Here is an 18,924-nt window from a genome sequence, read left to right as displayed (position 1 = left end):
CATACTATCTTTGTCTGAGCAGCCCAGTTAGCGTCTTTTTTTCTAAACAGACCGGCCCACTGACATTTAAGCAGCAGCCCATTGGTTATTTTCTTTTAAACAACATTACGCTGGGCCAATGACTGACCAGCCCAGTCATCGTCCTTTTTTTTCCTAGCTAGACTGGTCAACTCAGCAGCAGCCCATTGGTTATTTTTTTTTTTGAATGACATTAAGCTGGCCCAATCACCGCTTTGGTCTCTGTGCAAGCGAGCGTGCATCGTCGGTCAGTTATCGTCCCCTTGGAATTATAAGGTTCTATCTGCGTTCTGAGCAGTTTTGAGATATTGAGCTTCAAAGTTTTTGCATTACATATAGGAAAACTTACATGGGGAAGAAGTTTCTTTCAAACATGAAAATAACAGGGACCCTAAATGTATTCTAAATATACAATATCAAAATCCTCTCAAATTTCTAAATGTGGATTTTTGGAAGGGGTCAAATGCAGATAGAACCTTCTAATTCTAAAACAACACTTTTCGCTAAGAATTATAAGGTTCTATCTGCCAAAACATTATTTAAACATTAAATATAAAATTAATGTTGTAACAATTTTTCAACATGTGTTAGAAAGTAACATTTTAATCCTTTCTATGACATTTAATATTTTTATTTTTAGCAATTTTATCTCTAAAAGTCTGATATTACATTTACAACATTGCTTCTTCCCTCTTCTGCCTCAGTTTCTCTACCATCCTCCTGTATATGTCGGGTTCATTACAAAATAGACAATTTTGTTTTAGCATGTTATACCATTCCCTACTGAAAAATCCAGCTAAGACCAGCATAAGTTGGTGAGCTGGTTTGAGCTGGTCTCAAAACTTGGTTTTAGCAGGTCTCCCAGCCTGGCTCTAGCAGGTTCGCTGGCGTAGTAGCTGGTCCAGCTGTGTTTTGGTCACTTTTTAAGCTGGTCTAGCTGGACTTAGCTACTACCATCTTAAACCAGCTAAAACCAGCTACCAGCTTATGCTGGTCTTTGCTGGATTTTTCAGTAGGATTAAGCAGCTACAGGCTACAATCATTCTGAAATCATTGTAATAATGAGGTAACTTTGCTTTAGTAATCTTTCTCATGTTTACATTTTGACATTACAATCATAACATACTGTAAACACACTTTTTTGGGTAGGATAGGTTAGATAGTTTTTTCTGTATTTTTTATCTTAGTGCTTGCCTCTTAATATCAGGAACTAAGAAGCTAGCATTGCTGGCTAGTGTGGTGTCTAACTATGAAAACAATCTCCTCAGCAAGACCTAAAAAAACTGCCCCTACTGAAAAATCCAGCAAAGACCAGCATAAGCTGGTAGCTGGTTTTAGCTGGTTTAAGGTGGCAGTAGCTGGTGTAAGCTGGTCCAACCAGCCTGGCAAAGCTGGTCAAGCTGGTGGGTCAGCTGGTCTTCCAGCATGACCAGATAAGTCCAGCTAGACCAACTTAAAAAGTGACCAAAACACAGCTAGACCAGCTTAAAAAGTGACCAAAATACAGCTAGACCAGCTTAAAAAGTGACCAAAAACACAGCTAGACCAGCTTAAAAAGTGACCAAAACACAGCTAGACCAGCTTAAAAAAAGTGACCAAAACACAGCTAGACCAGCTTAAAAAGTGACCAAAACACAGCCAGACCAGCTTAAAAAGTGACCAAAACACAGCTAGACCAGCTTAAAAAGTGACCAAAACACAGCTTGACCAGCTTAAAAAAGTGACCAAAACACAGCTAGACCAGCTTAAAAAGTGACCAAAACACAGCTAGACCAGCTTGCTATACCAGCAATACCAGCAAAAACCAAGCCGGGAGACCAGCCAAAACCATCTCACCAGCATAAGCTGGATTTTACAGTAGGGTGAACTTGCCTATAATTCGGGCTGTCGATCTTAAGGTTTCTTCAAAACCTTGCGTTGCGTGCCATAATCCTCACAGATATTGTGTGTCTGTGATTTTTCCTATCGTCAAGGACAAAGCCGGCAACACCACATATAGGAACAGTTTCACAGACAGGGATTAGACTAGTCCTAGAATAAAGCTGTCCAAACTGAAAACAACTTGCACTGACATATCTTAAAATACATCAGTGCCCTTTGTTTAGCCTCAAAATGCACACAAGTAATACTTTTAGTAAGACATGTTTGTTAAATATTTCCTAATGAAACTAAGTTCTAGTTCTGTCTTAAACTAATCCCTGTCTGAGAAACCACCCCATAAAGTTGATCCTGATTGGTCCCCTTCTGTGCATTTGAAGTGCTGATTAGCTCACGCAGATAGAACCTTATAGAGCCACGTTAGAGTTCGATTTTGTAGATAGAACCTTTTTGTTTTTTTAATAAAACGTCCCAAAATGTACAAAACTTAAAATAAAACATCACATAATATAAATAAGTTGTCACAGAGTAAGAATATGCGAATAACTCAATTTTGACAAAAATGTTAGATAGAACCTTATAATTCCAAGGGGACGATGACATGTCAAAACAGAGAGAGAGATGGAGAAAAATGCAAGGGAGGCGCAGAAAAACTGCGCGACAAAAAGAAACAGGCTCTTCAGGCAGACGCTGAAAAATGTGTTAAAATAACACAAATGTCGACCTTCAACTCGCGTCGCTGGTGATGATGATGATGACCAGCACGCAAAGTGTCAGTGAGGAGAGGGAGAGAGATGATGGAGAAGTGAGTGTAGTCCCTGCGGTAAGCAGAACTGCTTTCAAAACACAAGTTTAGATTGATACCCCTTGATAAACACAAAATTATCACAAAAACACAAAATTATGGTGACAAAGCTGCAATAAAATAGTTTCAAAACGTATCATTTCTCTTCAAGCAAAATCAAACAATCCAAGAGATATGTTTACAGAAAAACATATGTTTATTGTATATAACAACAGACTTGACAGATAATGTAAAAATCTCTTACTGTAATCACACTAGTTTAGTTCAGTGAATGTAGTGAATACTTTCCTGTAAGTACTGCAAGTAATAATCAGTTTTCAATATTACTGTAAGCAGCACTTGTATTCTGTAAAAAGTCAGCAATTTAATGGCAAATTTTGCCAATTGCATGAAGCTTGTTTTAGGATTCATGAGTGTGGATTACTAAACTAAACTAAACTAAACTAAACTAAACTAAACTAAACTAAACTAAACTAAACTAAACTAAACTAAACTAAACTAAACTAAACTAAACTAAACTAAACTAAAAAATAAGTGTTTGTTGTGTCAACTCTCACTCTTTTCTACCTGCTATTAATTGGGTTTACTGCTTGTAAAGGCATGCAAAGATGGGTGGTATTTGTAATTATACACTGCAAAAAAATTATTTTTAAGAAAAAAAATTCTTAGAATTTTTGTCTTGTTTTCAGAAAAATATCTAAAAGTTCTTAAAATAAGATGCTTTTTCTTGATGAGCAAAATTACCCAAGAAAATAAGTCTAGTTTTTACACCAAAAATGGTTAATTTAAGTGATTTTGTGCATAAAACAAGCAAAAAAATCTGCCAATGGGGTAAGCAAATTTTTCTTGAATTTTTCTTGCATTTAGTGTTTCAGAAAAATGTTCAAGATTTTTTGCTTACCCCATTGGCAGATTTTTTTGCTTGTTTTATGCACAAAACCACCTAAATTTAATATTTTTGGTCTAAAAAATAGACTTATTTTCTTGGGTCATTTTGTCCATCAAGAAAAAGCATTGTAATTTAAGAATTTTTAGATATTTTTACTGAAAACAAGACAAAAAAACTAAGATTTTTTTTTCTTGAAAATTATTTTTTGCCGTGTATGTTGTGTGGGCCGATTTGGGCCAAAATGCCATGCAGGGCCGAATTTTTGTCCCAGTCCAGCCCTGCCAATGTATGCAGGTTGAATTCAATATAAGAACTACATTTCTTTTGCCTGCATAAACTGTTTTTTTTGTTGTTGCTTTTTTGCAGATAAAGGTTTTAATACAGGTTAAAGTTTAATCTAAGATTTGTTAATCAGTGTTTAAAAAGTGATGTAACACAACTCAAATTAAAACCTCAGATTAGCTCTAAACTCTTCTTAACTTAATCTCTGTTGGTGCAACCCACCCTTAATGTATTTGATAATTAATACATGAGATGCTTCTGTGTTTATTTCCTCATTATACAGCAACGTTAAACTCACCTTTCACATTGAGATTAACAGCAGAACTTGATACTGTAGTCTGTGGTCGTCCAACTCTCTCTGCTTTACACCTGAACTTCTGATCATATTGAGTAACTTTATTGATAGTGAGAGAGTCTCTGTATACAGTGTAGTGCCCAGAGTTTTTCACTTCAGTTGTGTCTTTCATCCACAGATATCTCCAGTCACTGTACTGATTTATCTCACACTTCAGATCAACTGTCTCTCCAATGAACACAGGACCTTCTGGTGTTACACTCACTGTAATTTTGGGTAAAGCTGTAAAGATAATATAATATTTAATCAGGGCTTTAGTACACACATTACACAATGTATAAGCAGCAGACTCATTGTTTGGTATTTTGTTATTTACAATAAAATGTAAAGTTTTAGTCCTGGATGCTAGTTGGTCTACAGCTGTGGTAACGTGTGTTTACAATCATGACTGAAATAGGTAGCAGAGAGCCTGTTCTTCGTACGCCGCTTATTTGATTAATTATCACGATTTAGTTATCGAAGATCCTTGTGCAGTCATGCACTGCATGAAAAGGCAATACATATTGATAGTAGAAACACAGATCAGCTAAGCTGTGTTTGGCCGGTTGTTACAATGGCCAAAGAACACTCGCAATTTTTTAACCCCTGCAGTGCGGGAGCTATCGACGGAAAGTTATTTAACTGCTGCTCATAAGATGACTGATTTAATAAAATTAAAATAAACTTAAAATGAATGTTGGCATGTTTGTCTTGTCATTCATTCAAGAATAATAATCAAAACACCTGCTCCACAAAACAAGATGTATAAGTTCAGAAAAATGTATAAATTCAGATTATAATGACTTGACAAACAATTGCCACTTGTGTGTTATTCATTAAGCATGCATATGCACAAATTTGTGAGTGAGATGGGCATACGGATGTTTTCACTAACAAATCTGGATTCAACAAAAACGTTCATATCAAAAAGTCTAAAATGTACGGAAAAAAAAACCTAAAACCACTCACACACAATAATCACATAACAATCAAATACTAGTAGCTTATACTGCTCTACAAAGCCAAAGCGCAGAAACTAAGCATTTGGTCAAAACTGAGTTAAGGGTTGAAATGGGCTTTACGATATCTGTTGTGTCTTGTGACAAAGTCTCCAGGTCAATTTGGTCGCATTTCAGAGAAAAGCATGTGCCAAAATTGCAGGAACATGTTTGACTGGCTGGTGTAAACAACTTTAAGGCATTTTTCTCGGTTTCAGTGTTTGCGTAGTTACTGCACGTAGGGCAGTATAATTATAATAATGTTGATATATAAAATATACACAATATTTTATATTATAATATTTTCTGTATTATATTATACTGTATTTACTTTATTATATATATATATATATATATACAGTACATATATAATATTAATTAATATTAACCTTTTTTGTCTCCAAAACATGATTTCATTTCATAATGATGGTTGATCTGAATATAAACAAATGTGAGTCTAGCTGTTTTTATCAAAAAAATATTACTACACAACAAATCTTGATTATTTTTACTTCAGTAACGTCAGTTTATATGAAAATGTGATGTAATAAATAAATTAAAGTGAATCACCTTCAGAACTTGAGTGGATGTTCGAAATCAACACTGTAAAGAACAAAGAGAAAAACTCATTACAGTTTAAACATGAAGCTGTTAACCCTTTGTAACCTACTGTATGTAAAATACATCAATTTATAGATCATGTTGATTATTTAAATATAAATGATCAGTGTTGGGCGCAGACTAACAAACACACACACACACACACACACACACACACACACACACACACACACACGCACACACACACACACACGCACACACACTCACAACAATTACTCAACAATTTATGGCAAAAATGAAAAGTTGTACATAAAGAAATTATTTTAGCCTACTGTATTTTTGAAAAATATGCATATCAGAATTATTACAGAAATATGTTTTATTCTTCATTCTACAGTGTTGGGTGATATATCGATAATGGAAATTTTCCCGATATAAATGTTACCGCTAAAATGATAAGTTTATGCACTGTGCGTAACGCTGCGCAAGCACTTCCGGATGCCGCATGCGGTCTTGGTTTATGGATGGAATGGAAAGTATTTATTTGAAACAGGGACAACGCACAATTAAACATTAAACTTGTTAAAAAAAACAAGAGAACATGTCTCGAGCCAGGTTGTAGGAACAGTTGCTAATTTTCACCTGTAGTCCCTGGGCAGGTATAACGGATAACATTTTTTACAGAGTAATAAATAAAATAATGACAGTTGTTATTAAAACAGACAATTTTGTAATACAATAAAATACAGCAGAAATATGGAAGCCATCCACGCAAATGTTGTCTTTCTATCTCCTCCTCCAACAAAACACAGTTTAGTAACATCTGAAGCATAATGACATACAATAAAACTTTAAACACTTATTTCCTTACACACGCATACTCCCACACAAATGAATCATATCATCGATGTGCACAAACTTGTTCATTTAACAGCCAACTCTTTGTCATGGATGAGAAAGTGTGAGAATCTGTACATAAAATATATTCAGTGGGAAAAGTATTCCACTGTCTCGTGGCCACACATGAGAAGGAGGAACTCCCAAATTTGGTTTTACGTTTTGGAAGGCTACACTCCCCCCTTGTTACACTTCTAGTTGTTTGCACTGAATTTTCAGATCAAAGTGTTACAAACTTTTTCAAAGGAGGAGCAGTAGCACCATATATGATTTTATGAAGCAAGGTCACATTTAAGTGTTTTATTTAATTATTCATGCTAAGTATGTCATATTTAGCAAGTATTTGACAATGATGATAAGAACGAGTTTTCTTATCATGGACCTTCAGACAGTTTTTAAACACAGATTTTAATGGTTTTAAAACTGATTTGCATGCCTGAGACCATGATGTAATACAGTACGTAAGGTGAGGAATAATCATTGCATTTAAATAAATACAAGATGCTTCAGTGGTAAGAGAGTTTCTAATCTATCTAAAATTTACTAAATTAAATTTTAATTTATTACATAATTTTTTTAACATGTCCTTTAAAACTAAGTGTTGGATCCAGAGTTTCCCCTAAATATGTAAATCTATCTACATGTTTAATACATTGGCCATTTACTAAAACTTCTGGATAAGTCTTAAGTGTAGACCGGTTTGTAAAAAACATAGTTACAGTTTTTTCAATATTTAACACAAGACATGAATCCTGTAACCAATTACTGACCTTGCTCATAACGCTTGATAGCTTTTTCGCTACGTCTGTTGCATTTCTACCATGGGTATATAATACCGTGTCATCAGCATACATAACAATATTTACACCCTTGCAAACCAAAGGCAGATCATTGATATATAAGCAAAACAACAATGGCCCCAGAATCGACCCCTGTGGAACGCCAACAGTAGAAACAAGAGACGTAGACAATTTGCTATTTATTTGAACACTTTGTTCTCGATCTAACAAATAAGATTTTATCCATTTTTGAACATTAAAAGAGATATCATATTTGGCCAATTTATGTATTAGTACATCATGATTAACCGTATCAAAGGCCTTGCGTAAATCTAAGAAGACTGCTCCCACCACTCCTCCTTGATCTAGGCTAGATTTAACAGCATGTAGTTTCAGTAGAATGTTTTTTTCTGAAGCCAAATTGCATCGGATGGAGAAGGAACTTAAGAGTCCAAATATGCTGTTAATTGTTCTACAACAATTTTTTCAATAACCTTTGATACAGCTGGGAGAATACTAATGGGTCGGTAATTAGAAACTACTTGAGTATTAAGAACACTAGGAAAAACATTTTCATTAAAAGACTTGTTAATTATCATCGTTAAAGGCATCATAATAGATGTCTTGTATTGTTTTAAAAAAAACTGTATCACAACCATATATATCTTTAGCTTAACCATTTGATAGTGATAAAATTGCATGTTCAACTTTTCCTGTGTTAACTAAGAAAAACTTTAGTAAAAAAAGAAGAATCATTACAGGTTAAGGGTTGTGTACATCGAGTAATTGGTTTACTTAAACTCAGTTCTCGCACCGAATTTATAAAATAATCGTTAAAACATTCCCCAATAATCTGATCATTTTCCTGGATACAACCATCCATCTTGAGTTTTAAATGTTTATTTGCTGATTTTTCCCTCCCCAGTAATTTATCAATGCTCTTCCATAAATTTCTTGAATTTCCTTTTGGCTTACTAATAACATTAAGAAAAAAATTTGCCCTAGCCTTTCTAAGTTGTTGTGTAACTTTATTTCTTAAGCTTCTAAAAATCAGATGATCAGTATTTAATTTTGATTTTAAAAACTTTTTCAGAGAAGCATCCCTTTTTTTCATTAATTCCCAAAGATTTGTATTTAACCAGGGTAAGTTATATTTTTTTATTTGTTTTCTTGCCCCTTTCCCTGGTATACTTTAATATGATGCCTTTAATGGTTGATATTAATTCAGCGCAAGCTGGCTCACAAGGCAAACTGCCAATGGTGTCATGCCAGTTTATTTGCTTTATATCGTTTTCAATAAAGGCCATGTCATTTGGAGCAATAAATGGCATTGATTTTCCCTTTACAGAATTCAGATTTTTAAAACGTGTTTTTGATAATTTTCTAGAGACCAACGTGAGATTATGATCTGATAACCCAGTAATAAGGTTATATGTCTTTTTAATTCTATCGGGTTTGTTTGTAAAAATTAAGTCTAAAATTGTTTGGGAAGATTTTGTTACTCTGGTGGGCTTATTAATCATCTGCGTCATTTGAAAAGTTTGTGCAATATCTTTAAGCTTTGTCCTACGCATTTTATCTTGCCAGTTCAAGTTAAAATCTCCCATAAGGATAACTTCCATTTTCCCATATTGTTTAAGTATGAAATTTAAGTAATCATAAAATTCATTTGTGGCAGTAGGAGGGCGATAAACTGCAAAAACAGCAAAGCTCATTTGGGGTGATAGTGTTAGTTTTACCCCCACACATTCCAAATTATTTTCCGGGAGGACTATTTGCTGACTTTGAATACTATCTTTCACATATATCAGAACTCCGCCCCCTTTCCCTTTTTTTCTATCTCGTCTATATACATTGTATCCAGGAATATTAAAAATAGATAGCGGAGTTGTCGAGGTTAACCAAGTCTCTGTGAGGCATAAATAATCAATATTTGAATCCGTCAGTAAATGTTCAAGTTGTTCAGACTTTGAAATAATGCTCCGGATGTTCAGATGTCCACCAAAAATACCTTTCGGTTTTGTTTTTGCGTCCCACAGCACACTCGCATGATTTACAGTCTGGAACAGTTTCATCTGCTGCTGTTTGATGGAAGATACAGTTTGCGTGGTAATTGTTGAAGATCTGTGCAGGAACGATGTTATTGCCATTCGGGCAGTATTACTATCAGGCCTGATGTTTGTTGGAAGAATATTACCTCGAGTTTCTTATCCGGTTAAAGCCGCACACTTCGCCGATCTTGAGATGCCAGGGTCAGCTGATTGACAGATATCCGAAACCCTCGGTCCAGGATTTGAATGTACGTCCCCGCACAAAAGAAGTATAGCGCAAAGCACGATGGCTGGTCCCGGCTTTGTTAACACAGTTGTAGAGTGTCCATGCATCTCACTTTGCACGCGCCTCACTCGACCGTCATCCAAAACTCTTGAGTATAGGATGTACTGGCTCCACGAGTCCACCGGCATGCCAACAGCGAATTCACCAGGTGAATCCAATTGTGCACGTTTAGAAGCAGAACACAAACTCCCCGATATTTGTGTGGCCATCAAGAGAAACAATTGCATCACGAAAGTAATATGACAAAAAGGTGTATTGATTTTAACAAAATCTTTAAATCTCTGAGGCACCCAGATTTCATGTCGCATTTTATAATATCCTGGTGGTTTCCCAGTATGATTTAGGAGAGGTAAGACAGCAGTACCTGCCGTGCTGCGTTTACCTGCCCCCATTAGACCTCTTGGTTTACATTGTAAACTTTACAATCAGTGTCAGTTAGACTAAAGGAGTGGAGTAAGATGAGCCAAGGTATTTATTTATTAGTAGGGCCCTATAATTTCCACGATGCAGATAACGCGAACATAAACAGTTGTTTATCAGTATATAGAAACCTAAAGCAGTTTGTCTTGAGTCTTAGTGACAGTATAGCCTTCTGCTTTCTGTGTCAGAAATTTTCATTTCATAACAAATATATTAACATTTAATAAAGATGCCTGAAAAGTAAAACAATATTTTAGTATTTGTATTTGTCATGTTCTGAATAAAAGTAGTTTAAAAGTTTTTTTTTTTTCAAATTTAAGAAGCAAAAATCTGCCTTTAAATTTTAGGAATAAAGATTTATCATGATAGCTATTGATATCGACTGATATAGAAAACATTTCCATGATATTTTTTGGCGATATCGCCCAGCCCTACACAGATCTGATGATTCTCATTGATATCTCAATGTTAAGATCACATGAACTGAAAAAGCTTCATCTCTGTAATCTTCATGTTATCAGAAACTTTCATCTGAGGAATAAATGAATCCTGTACAAATGTTTATGAATGTGAAGAGTTTATTTCTACAATGACATAAATATGCAACAAGATCTGTGGGATGCTTCATTCACACAGATGTCAGTATAAAGTCAAAAGATCTTCATCATATCAGCCAGCAAATCTTAAAACACTAACACTTTAAAATACAACATAACATATTCTGTTTTTGCTAATGATTGCTCGTTTCTGCTGCAGATTGTTTGAGTCAAACATCTGGATCTAAATGTCAAATATGCTCTGATTGGCTGATTCAGTGATACTGTAGCAGAGATGAGACCAAGGGAGCATTTAAGTGCAATGGGTGTTTAATTTAAGAAAACAGGGAACCACAGAGCACAAAAACATCCCAACAACAAACAACAGAGGGGTATAAACCACTGTATATAGACAGATTAATTATGGCTAACGAGACAGAGGCGCAAACAATCAGGGCTGGGTCATGAGGATAAGACTTCAACTGTACTACAAAACAAGATGGAGACCAAGACACAAAGACAAAATGGAGGACAAACAAGTGGATTTGATGACACCTCAGACCACATATAGTACTGGAGTTATGATCTTTATTCTCTACCAGCAGCTTAACAAAGCCATGACTCTGATTGCAGTTAACTGACAATAAAAACATTTAAAATGTATTGATAGAGTATTTAGACACCTGAAAAATTGAGAATTGAAATTGAGGAGGAGACGTGAAAAATGGATTAATGACATGTACTTATAGTGTACCTATATGATAACTTATAACAAACAGTACTGTACTTACAAATTGTAGGTACATGGTAAGTGTATAGTACTTACAGGCCTGTGTAATTAATGGCAGGTTCTTATAGCGTACGTACTGTATAAGATAACTGATAACAAACATTACTGATGTGCCATTTTTTACTCATTATCTTTGTCCTTTGTTATACCCTTAAACTCAATAATGCATCTTATAAAACGGTTGGTTCCAATCCTTGATTCTGATTGGTCAATAGGTGTGCTTTATTCATGATAAAACCCTGCTATGACCGCTTCACCCAACGGTTTTATTTAATATCACTGCGCCCTTAGCAACACCCTTAGCAACACATAAACATATAATGAGACAAAGTCTGAGAACAGTTTGTTGTTTTTATTTGAGCTTTCATGTTGTTGTTCGCATTCAGGGACAATTTTTTCTAGCGGAAGGAATGCTTTTATTGATTTAACTTCATGAAAGTTGCACTAATATTTTTTTTACTTTAATATTGTGTGGTAACCGTTTTATAAAAGCAATAAGGTACTCGAGGCAAGTCCTGGATCGTGAATAAGTAACGGCTGAAGTAACTCCGCTTCGCGTCGTGCCTAACAACGCCCTTCAGCCGTTACTTACTCACGATACAGCACAGCCTCTCGTACCTTATTGCTTACTTATTTTATGGTATGACTAGTTAATATAACTCTGTTAGCTATATCTTAGAGGTAGGTCCTATGTAATAACTGTGTAAAATGCAACACTTTATTTTACAGTCCTGTTTCCAAGCAGTTACTGTGGACGTGCTAGTGAATGTACCCAGTAGTTAAAGCGTACATTATCCAATGCTTGGGTTTAAAGTGTACAATGAATGAAAAAGATACAGAGTATAAAAATGCCACATCAGTATCATTTTTAATACTAATCATATACATACTATGTACAGTATACAATTTATAAGTATAGTAGTGTTTCTCTTTATTTACAGAATACATACAATATATGTGCTAGTCATTAACGTACACTGGCCAGTATAAACTATACACCTACCACGTACTTACAATTTGTAGTTATTATATAGTTACACTATAAGTACCTGTCATTAACTCACAGTTGACTGTAAGTACTTAATACTTATATTGTACATTTATAATTACAGTAGTGTTTCTTGTTAGTTACAATATACATACACTATATAAGTATTTATCTGGTATTACCTAGTACTTACCAAGTTACATAATAACTACCAAGGATGTACCACTGGTAAGTACAGTAATGATACCCTTTAATTACCATGTAGAAACTCAAAAGTAAGTACCACACATTTGTCTGAAAGTACAACATATATTTACCTTATACTGTAAGTACAAGGTAAGTACACATACTATTAAATAAAGTGCAACCGGAAAGGGTATTGTCTATTTGTACTGTGACTAAGAAGAGTGTTTGTGGTGGAGTTGCTATCTGTGTTCATGTGTTATCATTTTCTATCTACTGTTATCATCTACTATCATCAGTCTACATCATATCATCTGCCATATTTGCTGTTCTCTAATCCATGTTTTAATAAATCAACTTTAATATGTCGTTGTTCTTGTCTCCTGTATATCATTACATGTTGTAGTGACACCCAAAATACATCTGCCTGTGTGTCATTTTAAAGGGGACATATAATGAAAATCTGACCTTTTCCATGTTTAAGTCCTATAATTGGGTCCCCAGTGCTTCTATCAACTTGGAAAATGTGAAAAAGATCAACCCAGTATCTTAGTTTTGGTAAACCATTCGCTGCAAGCATGTAAAAAATAAGTAATTTAAATTTGTCTCCCCTTGTGATGTCAGAAGGGGATAATACCACCCCTAAATCTGCACTATCCAACCACGCCACTGCCATTTAGTGCAGAGATCAGCTCATTTGCATTTTAAAGGACACACAAAAATGTTAAATTGTATTTGTTTAATGTTTTCATATGATAAGATTTGCTTTTTGATTACAGAAATGTAACCATTAAAACTAGAATCCCAAAAATTAAAAACAAAACTTGAGAAGAAACTAAATGGGATTTGAGGAAAAAATATTTCATTATATAATTGATAATCACGGTTTTCTTTCAGTTACCTGCAGATGTGAATTACTGAAAACGTTATGACATGAATCTAATGTAAAGTATATGTTATCTACTGTACAGATATAAAAATCTTGTATGTGGAAAATGTGTGATGACATAAATTAAACTTACTGTTAACAATCTGTCCCTAATGTAGCGAATTTAGGGGTTTTGGTTTTGCTGGGATGTTACTACCCTCCTCACTAAGTGCTTATCAATAGACAGACTAGGTCCAGGGGCATTCACCTTACTTTAGGAGATTATGGGGTGGTTTCCCGGACAGGGCTTACTCTAGTCCCCGACTAAAATGATGTTTGGGTTGCCTTAATTTATAAAGACCTTGCACTGACACATCTGAACATATATACATGCCATTGGTTTGTCTCAAGATATACACCTCGTCCCCTTGGAATTATAAGGTTCTAACTGACATTTTTGTCAAAATTGAGTTATTCACATATTCTTACTCTGTGACAACTTATTTACATTATGTGATGTTTTATTTTAAGTTTTGTACATTTTGGGACGTTTTATTAAAAAAACAAAAAGGTTCTATCTACAAAATCGAACTCTAAGTTGGCTCTACAAGGTTCTATCTGCGTGAGCTAATCAGCACTTCGAATGCACAGAAGGGGACCAATCAGGATCAACTTTATGGAGTGGTTTCTCAGACAGGGATTAGCTTAAGCCAGAACTAGAACTTAGTTTCATTAGAAAATATTTAACAAACATGCCTTACTAAAAGTATTACTTGTGTGCATTTTGAGGCTAAACAAAGGGCACTGATGTATTTTAAGATATGTCTGTGCAAGTTGTTTTCAGTTTGGACAGCTCTTACATTTATTTTATTCTAGGACATTTATTTTATTCCCTGTCCGGGAAACTGTCCCTATATGTGGTGTTGCCGGCTTTGTCCTTGACGACAGGAAAAATCACAGACACACAATATCTGTGAGGATTATGGCACGCAACGCAAAGTTTTTAAGAAACCTTAAGATCGACAGCCCGAAGTTTAGGCAAGTTCACCCTACTGTAAAATCCAGCTTAAGCTCGTGAGATGGATTTAGCTGGTCTCCCAGCTTGGTTTTTGCTGGTATTGCTGGTATAGCAAGCTGGTCTAGCTGTGTTTGGGTCACTTTTTAAGCTGGTCCAGCTGTGTTTTGGTCACTTTTTAAGCTGGTCTAGCTGTGTTTTGGTAATTTTTTAAGCTGGTTTAGCTGTGTTTTGGTCACTTTTTAAGCTGGTTTAGCTGTGTTTTGGTCACTTTTTAAGCTGGTTTAGCTGTGTTTTGGTCACTTTTTAAGCTGGTCTAGCTGTGTTTTGGTCACGTTTTAAGCTGGTCTAGCTGTGTTTTGGTCACTTTTTAAGCTGGTCTAGCTGTGTTTTGGTCACTTTTTAAGCTGGTCTAGCTGTGTTTTGGTCACTTTTTAAGCTGGTCTAGCTGTGTTTTGGTCACTTTTTAAGCTGGTCTAGCTGTGTTTTGGTCACTTTTTAAGCTGGTCTAGCTGTGTTTTGGTCACTTTTTAAGCTGGTCTAGATGGACTTATCTGGTCATGCTGGAAGACCAGCTGACCCACCAGCTTGACCAGCTTTGCCAGGCTGGTTGGACCAGCTAGAGCCAGCTACCAGCTTATGCTGGTCTTTGCTGGATTTGTCAGTAGGGGCAGTCTTTTTTTTAGGTCTTGCTGAGGAGATTGTTTTCATAGTTAGACACCACACTAGCCAGCAGTGTTAGCTTCTTAGTTCCTGATATTAAGAGGCACGCACTAAGATAAAAAATACAGAAAAAACGAACTAATCTATCCTACCCAAAAAAAGTGTGTTTACAATAAGTTATGATTGTTATGTCAAAATGTAAACATGTGAAAGATTGTTAAAGCAGTTACCTCAGTATTAAAATGATTTCAGAATGATTGTAGCCTGTAGCTGCTCAATCCTGCTGAAGAATACAGCAAGGACCAGCATGGGCTCGTGGCTGGTTTTGGCTGGTTTAAGGCGGCAGTAGCTAAATCCAGCTAGACCAGCTTAAAAAGTGATCAAAACACAGCTAGACCAGCTTACTACACCAGCAATACCTGCTAAAACCAAGCTGGGAGACCTGCTAAAACCAAGTTTTGAGACCAGCTTAAACCAGCTCACCAGCTTATGCTGGTTTTAGCTGGATTTTTCAGTAGGGAATGGTATAACATGCTAAAACAAAATTGTCTATTTTGTAATGAACCCAACATATACAGGAGGATGGTAGAGAAACTGAGGCAGAAGAGGGAAGAAGCAATGTTTTAAATGAGCAATGTAAAATCAGACTTTTAGAGATAAAAGTGCTAAAAATAAAAATATTAAATGTCATAGAAAGGATTAAAATGTTACTTTCTAACACATGTTGAAAAATTGTTACAACATTAATTTTATATTTAATGTTTTGGCAGATAGAACCTTATAATTCTTAGCGAAAAGTGTTATTTTAGAATTAGAAGGTTCTATCTGCATTTGACCCCTTCCAAAAATCCACATTTAGAAATTTGAGAGGATTTTGATATTGTATATTTAGAATGCATTTAGGGTCCCTGTTATTTTCATGTTTGAAAGAAACTTCTTCCCCATGTAAGTTTTCCTATATGTAATGCAAAAACTTTGAAGCTCAATATCTCAAAACTGCTCAGAACGCAGATAGAACCTTATAATTCCAAGGGGACGACCTGTATTATTTTTGGAAGGTTTGTTTGTAAAAACTAAAGTGATCTAAGGCCTAGTTCTGGATTACTCTAAGCCCTGTCCGGGAAAACGCCCATAAGAGGGCAATTTATGTTATGACAGGGGCGTTGCTAGACATAAAGCTTTACTGGGGCACGGGCCCCCCATTTTTTTTTCTTTTTTTACTTTTTCTTGAAAGCCTGTGGTGTGCAAGATACAATTTCCTCCAACATTGCAACAAGTACTGGGAAAGACAAACATGTATTTAAAAAATTGAAGTATCATCATATACTTAACATCATTAACATGTTTAAAGGCATAAAATGTTTGGAAATAATAACAGCAGAGAATTTTTTTATGCACATTTGCATTTTACATAACAATGATTAATAACTTATTTTTTTATTTTTAAGAATATTTTCATTTTATAACTGCTACTAAAAAAATCTATCTTAGTTATTTCCATACCTGTCAAGTATCCCGTTTTGGCCGGGAAAGTTCCGTATTTTACCCTCCTTTCCCGCCGTCCTCCCATATTAATATTTTCCTGTAAATCTCCCGCATTTTAACCTCCGTTATACAAAAATAATAATGCCCGGGCGGAGTAATAAAAAACATTCCCATCTGATCTCTGTCACTAGCCTCACGCAAAAGATCCACAGATTCCGCCAAGTGGTTATAATGGGAAATATAATAAATAACAAGAATTAAAGTGTGACAATAAATATTTTATATGATTTACCTGCTGGCTTGATAAAGCTTTGAATCCATGTTTGCAATGTTGAACTGCCTAGCAGCCTCTCTTTCCCTTCTCTGTCGTTATTTTGGTTTTTTTTTTTGTACCAACAACAGCAACTATAGTGTTTATATTAACTTAGATCTGATCGGGAACATTAAATCCATTAGACAAGCGATAATACTTAGAATGTGGTTATTTTGTTGTAGTTTGCTTGCTAAGTTGTAAGCACTTTTAGAACACCGACAGCAAATCATTACAGGAAGAAATACTTCCAAAATTGTAATTCTGCGGTTTAACAACTGATATAATGTAATAAATCTACCTGTTAATGCAACGAACTTCAGAAACTGTCGTCTTCACTCTCCAGGCAGAGAGTGCACACAGAGATGCTGCGGAGCGGGTGGGAAAACACGAAGTGGATTGGTGTCTAAGTTAATGCTAGTAATATAGTAAAACATCATATATTTATAATACTTTATTAAAACCATAATAGTACCACCCCCCTTAGTGCCCTTTTTGTTTTGGGCAACTGCCCCATCTAACCTTTTAATTTTCTAAATGGATGTTCTCATTACAAAGAAAAGTGAATGGTTTATACATAATTTTGCTATTAAGGTATAATGTAAAAAAAGTTAAATTAAGCTTTTCAACCTAATGCCAGTGGGTTTTGTACAGATGCAAATTTGTGTGTATGTACAGAATGAGTGTGACTTATGAAATGTAGTTTTCACAGAGCTGTGTGTTTCACTAGTTTTCTTGCTAATAAATTAATTTGTTTAGTTAATTTTAACACAATTATCAGCACACTATGGTTTAAAAAAAATTATCCGCCTCACATTGTGGCGTTATTTTCCATCCGGCCCTTAGCGTAAAATGAGTTTGACACCCCTTATACATACAATTTTGTGTTGTCATTTAGGCTAAAGCACCAGTCTTAAAATGTTAGGAATACTGGAGCTTGTTTGGGTTGGTAGGACTGCTCATGGTGGGCGCCGGAAAATTTCCCTTATTTTCAAATCCAAAACTTGACAGCTATGGTTATTGCTAACTCAGTTTTTGTATGTGAACAATGCAATTTTATAGACTATTGACAGAGGTTTTCCTGAGATTTGTTCTCTAATGTTTGAGACCTGACAGGGTAAGATGTTATGTGTCTTACCTCCCTTAAACTCATCATCTCTTATTTTTGCTTCCCTTTCCCTGCTTTGCACAAAACATTTCTGATCTCCATCACATGCGTCAATAGTGATCGGGTGAAAATAAGATTATCATTATTATTTAGAAACTTACTTTAGTCTCGTCATGTTTTCATAAACCAACTCAATCCTGTGGCGTCACTTGTCTTGTACTTTGTGTGCGGCTGCACAAGGCAAAACAGACGCGCACGGACATGAATGGCATGCATGGATTCGGACATGAATTTATGAGGTGCCCCTAGGGACTTTCTTCAGAATTACCATGCATATACATGTACTTTTCCTCTCACATACACATATGAAACCAAATTCATTCACATACTATAATTAAATGCTCACACACATACAAGTGAAATGCTTTTACAAACACAACTGAAACGCTCTCACACATAGGCTACAACTGAAAATATTACATTCACAAACACAACTGAAATGCTCTCACACACACAACTGAGATGCTCTCATACATACAATTGAAAATATAACGCTCACACACACACACAACTGAAACGACCTCACACACACAACTGAAACGCTCTGACACATACAACTGAAACGCTCTCACACATACAACTGAAATGCTCTCACACACACAACTTAAACGCTCTCACACACACAACTGAAATGCTCTCATACACACAACTGAAAACTCTCACACACACACAACTGAAAAGCATTTCAGTATGTTGTGTGAAAGCATTTCAGTATGTTGT

At 35.4% G+C, this 18,924-nt stretch overlaps 1 protein-coding gene and 1 long non-coding RNA gene across 2 annotated transcripts in view; one reads left to right on the top strand and one right to left on the bottom strand.

Annotated features, from left to right (window-relative positions):
* The window catches only part of LOC129425551 (Fc receptor-like protein 5), a 199,026-nt gene that overhangs the window by 75,388 nt on the left and 104,714 nt on the right, over nucleotides 1-18,924 (bottom strand). Inside the window, exons 2-3 of the mRNA XM_073856663.1 lie at nucleotides 5,775-5,807; nucleotides 4,171-4,449 (exon numbers count right to left, since the gene is read on the bottom strand). Coding sequence (XP_073712764.1) covers nucleotides 4,171-4,449; nucleotides 5,775-5,807 — 312 coding nt within the window. The remainder of the gene's footprint in view (nucleotides 1-4,170; nucleotides 4,450-5,774; nucleotides 5,808-18,924) is intronic.
* Nucleotides 1,141-1,797, top strand: LOC141350897 (uncharacterized). Its single transcript, XR_012358996.1, has 2 exons — nucleotides 1,141-1,609; nucleotides 1,643-1,797. It is a non-coding gene; the product is annotated as an uncharacterized lncRNA (long non-coding RNA).

The sequence above is a fragment of the Misgurnus anguillicaudatus genome, chromosome 19 (genome assembly GCF_027580225.2).
Source record: "Misgurnus anguillicaudatus chromosome 19, ASM2758022v2, whole genome shotgun sequence".
Classification (NCBI taxonomy): Eukaryota; Metazoa; Chordata; class Actinopteri; order Cypriniformes; family Cobitidae; genus Misgurnus; species Misgurnus anguillicaudatus.
Note: the sequence above shows the minus strand (reverse complement) of the source record. Positions and strands in the feature narration are given on the sequence as shown.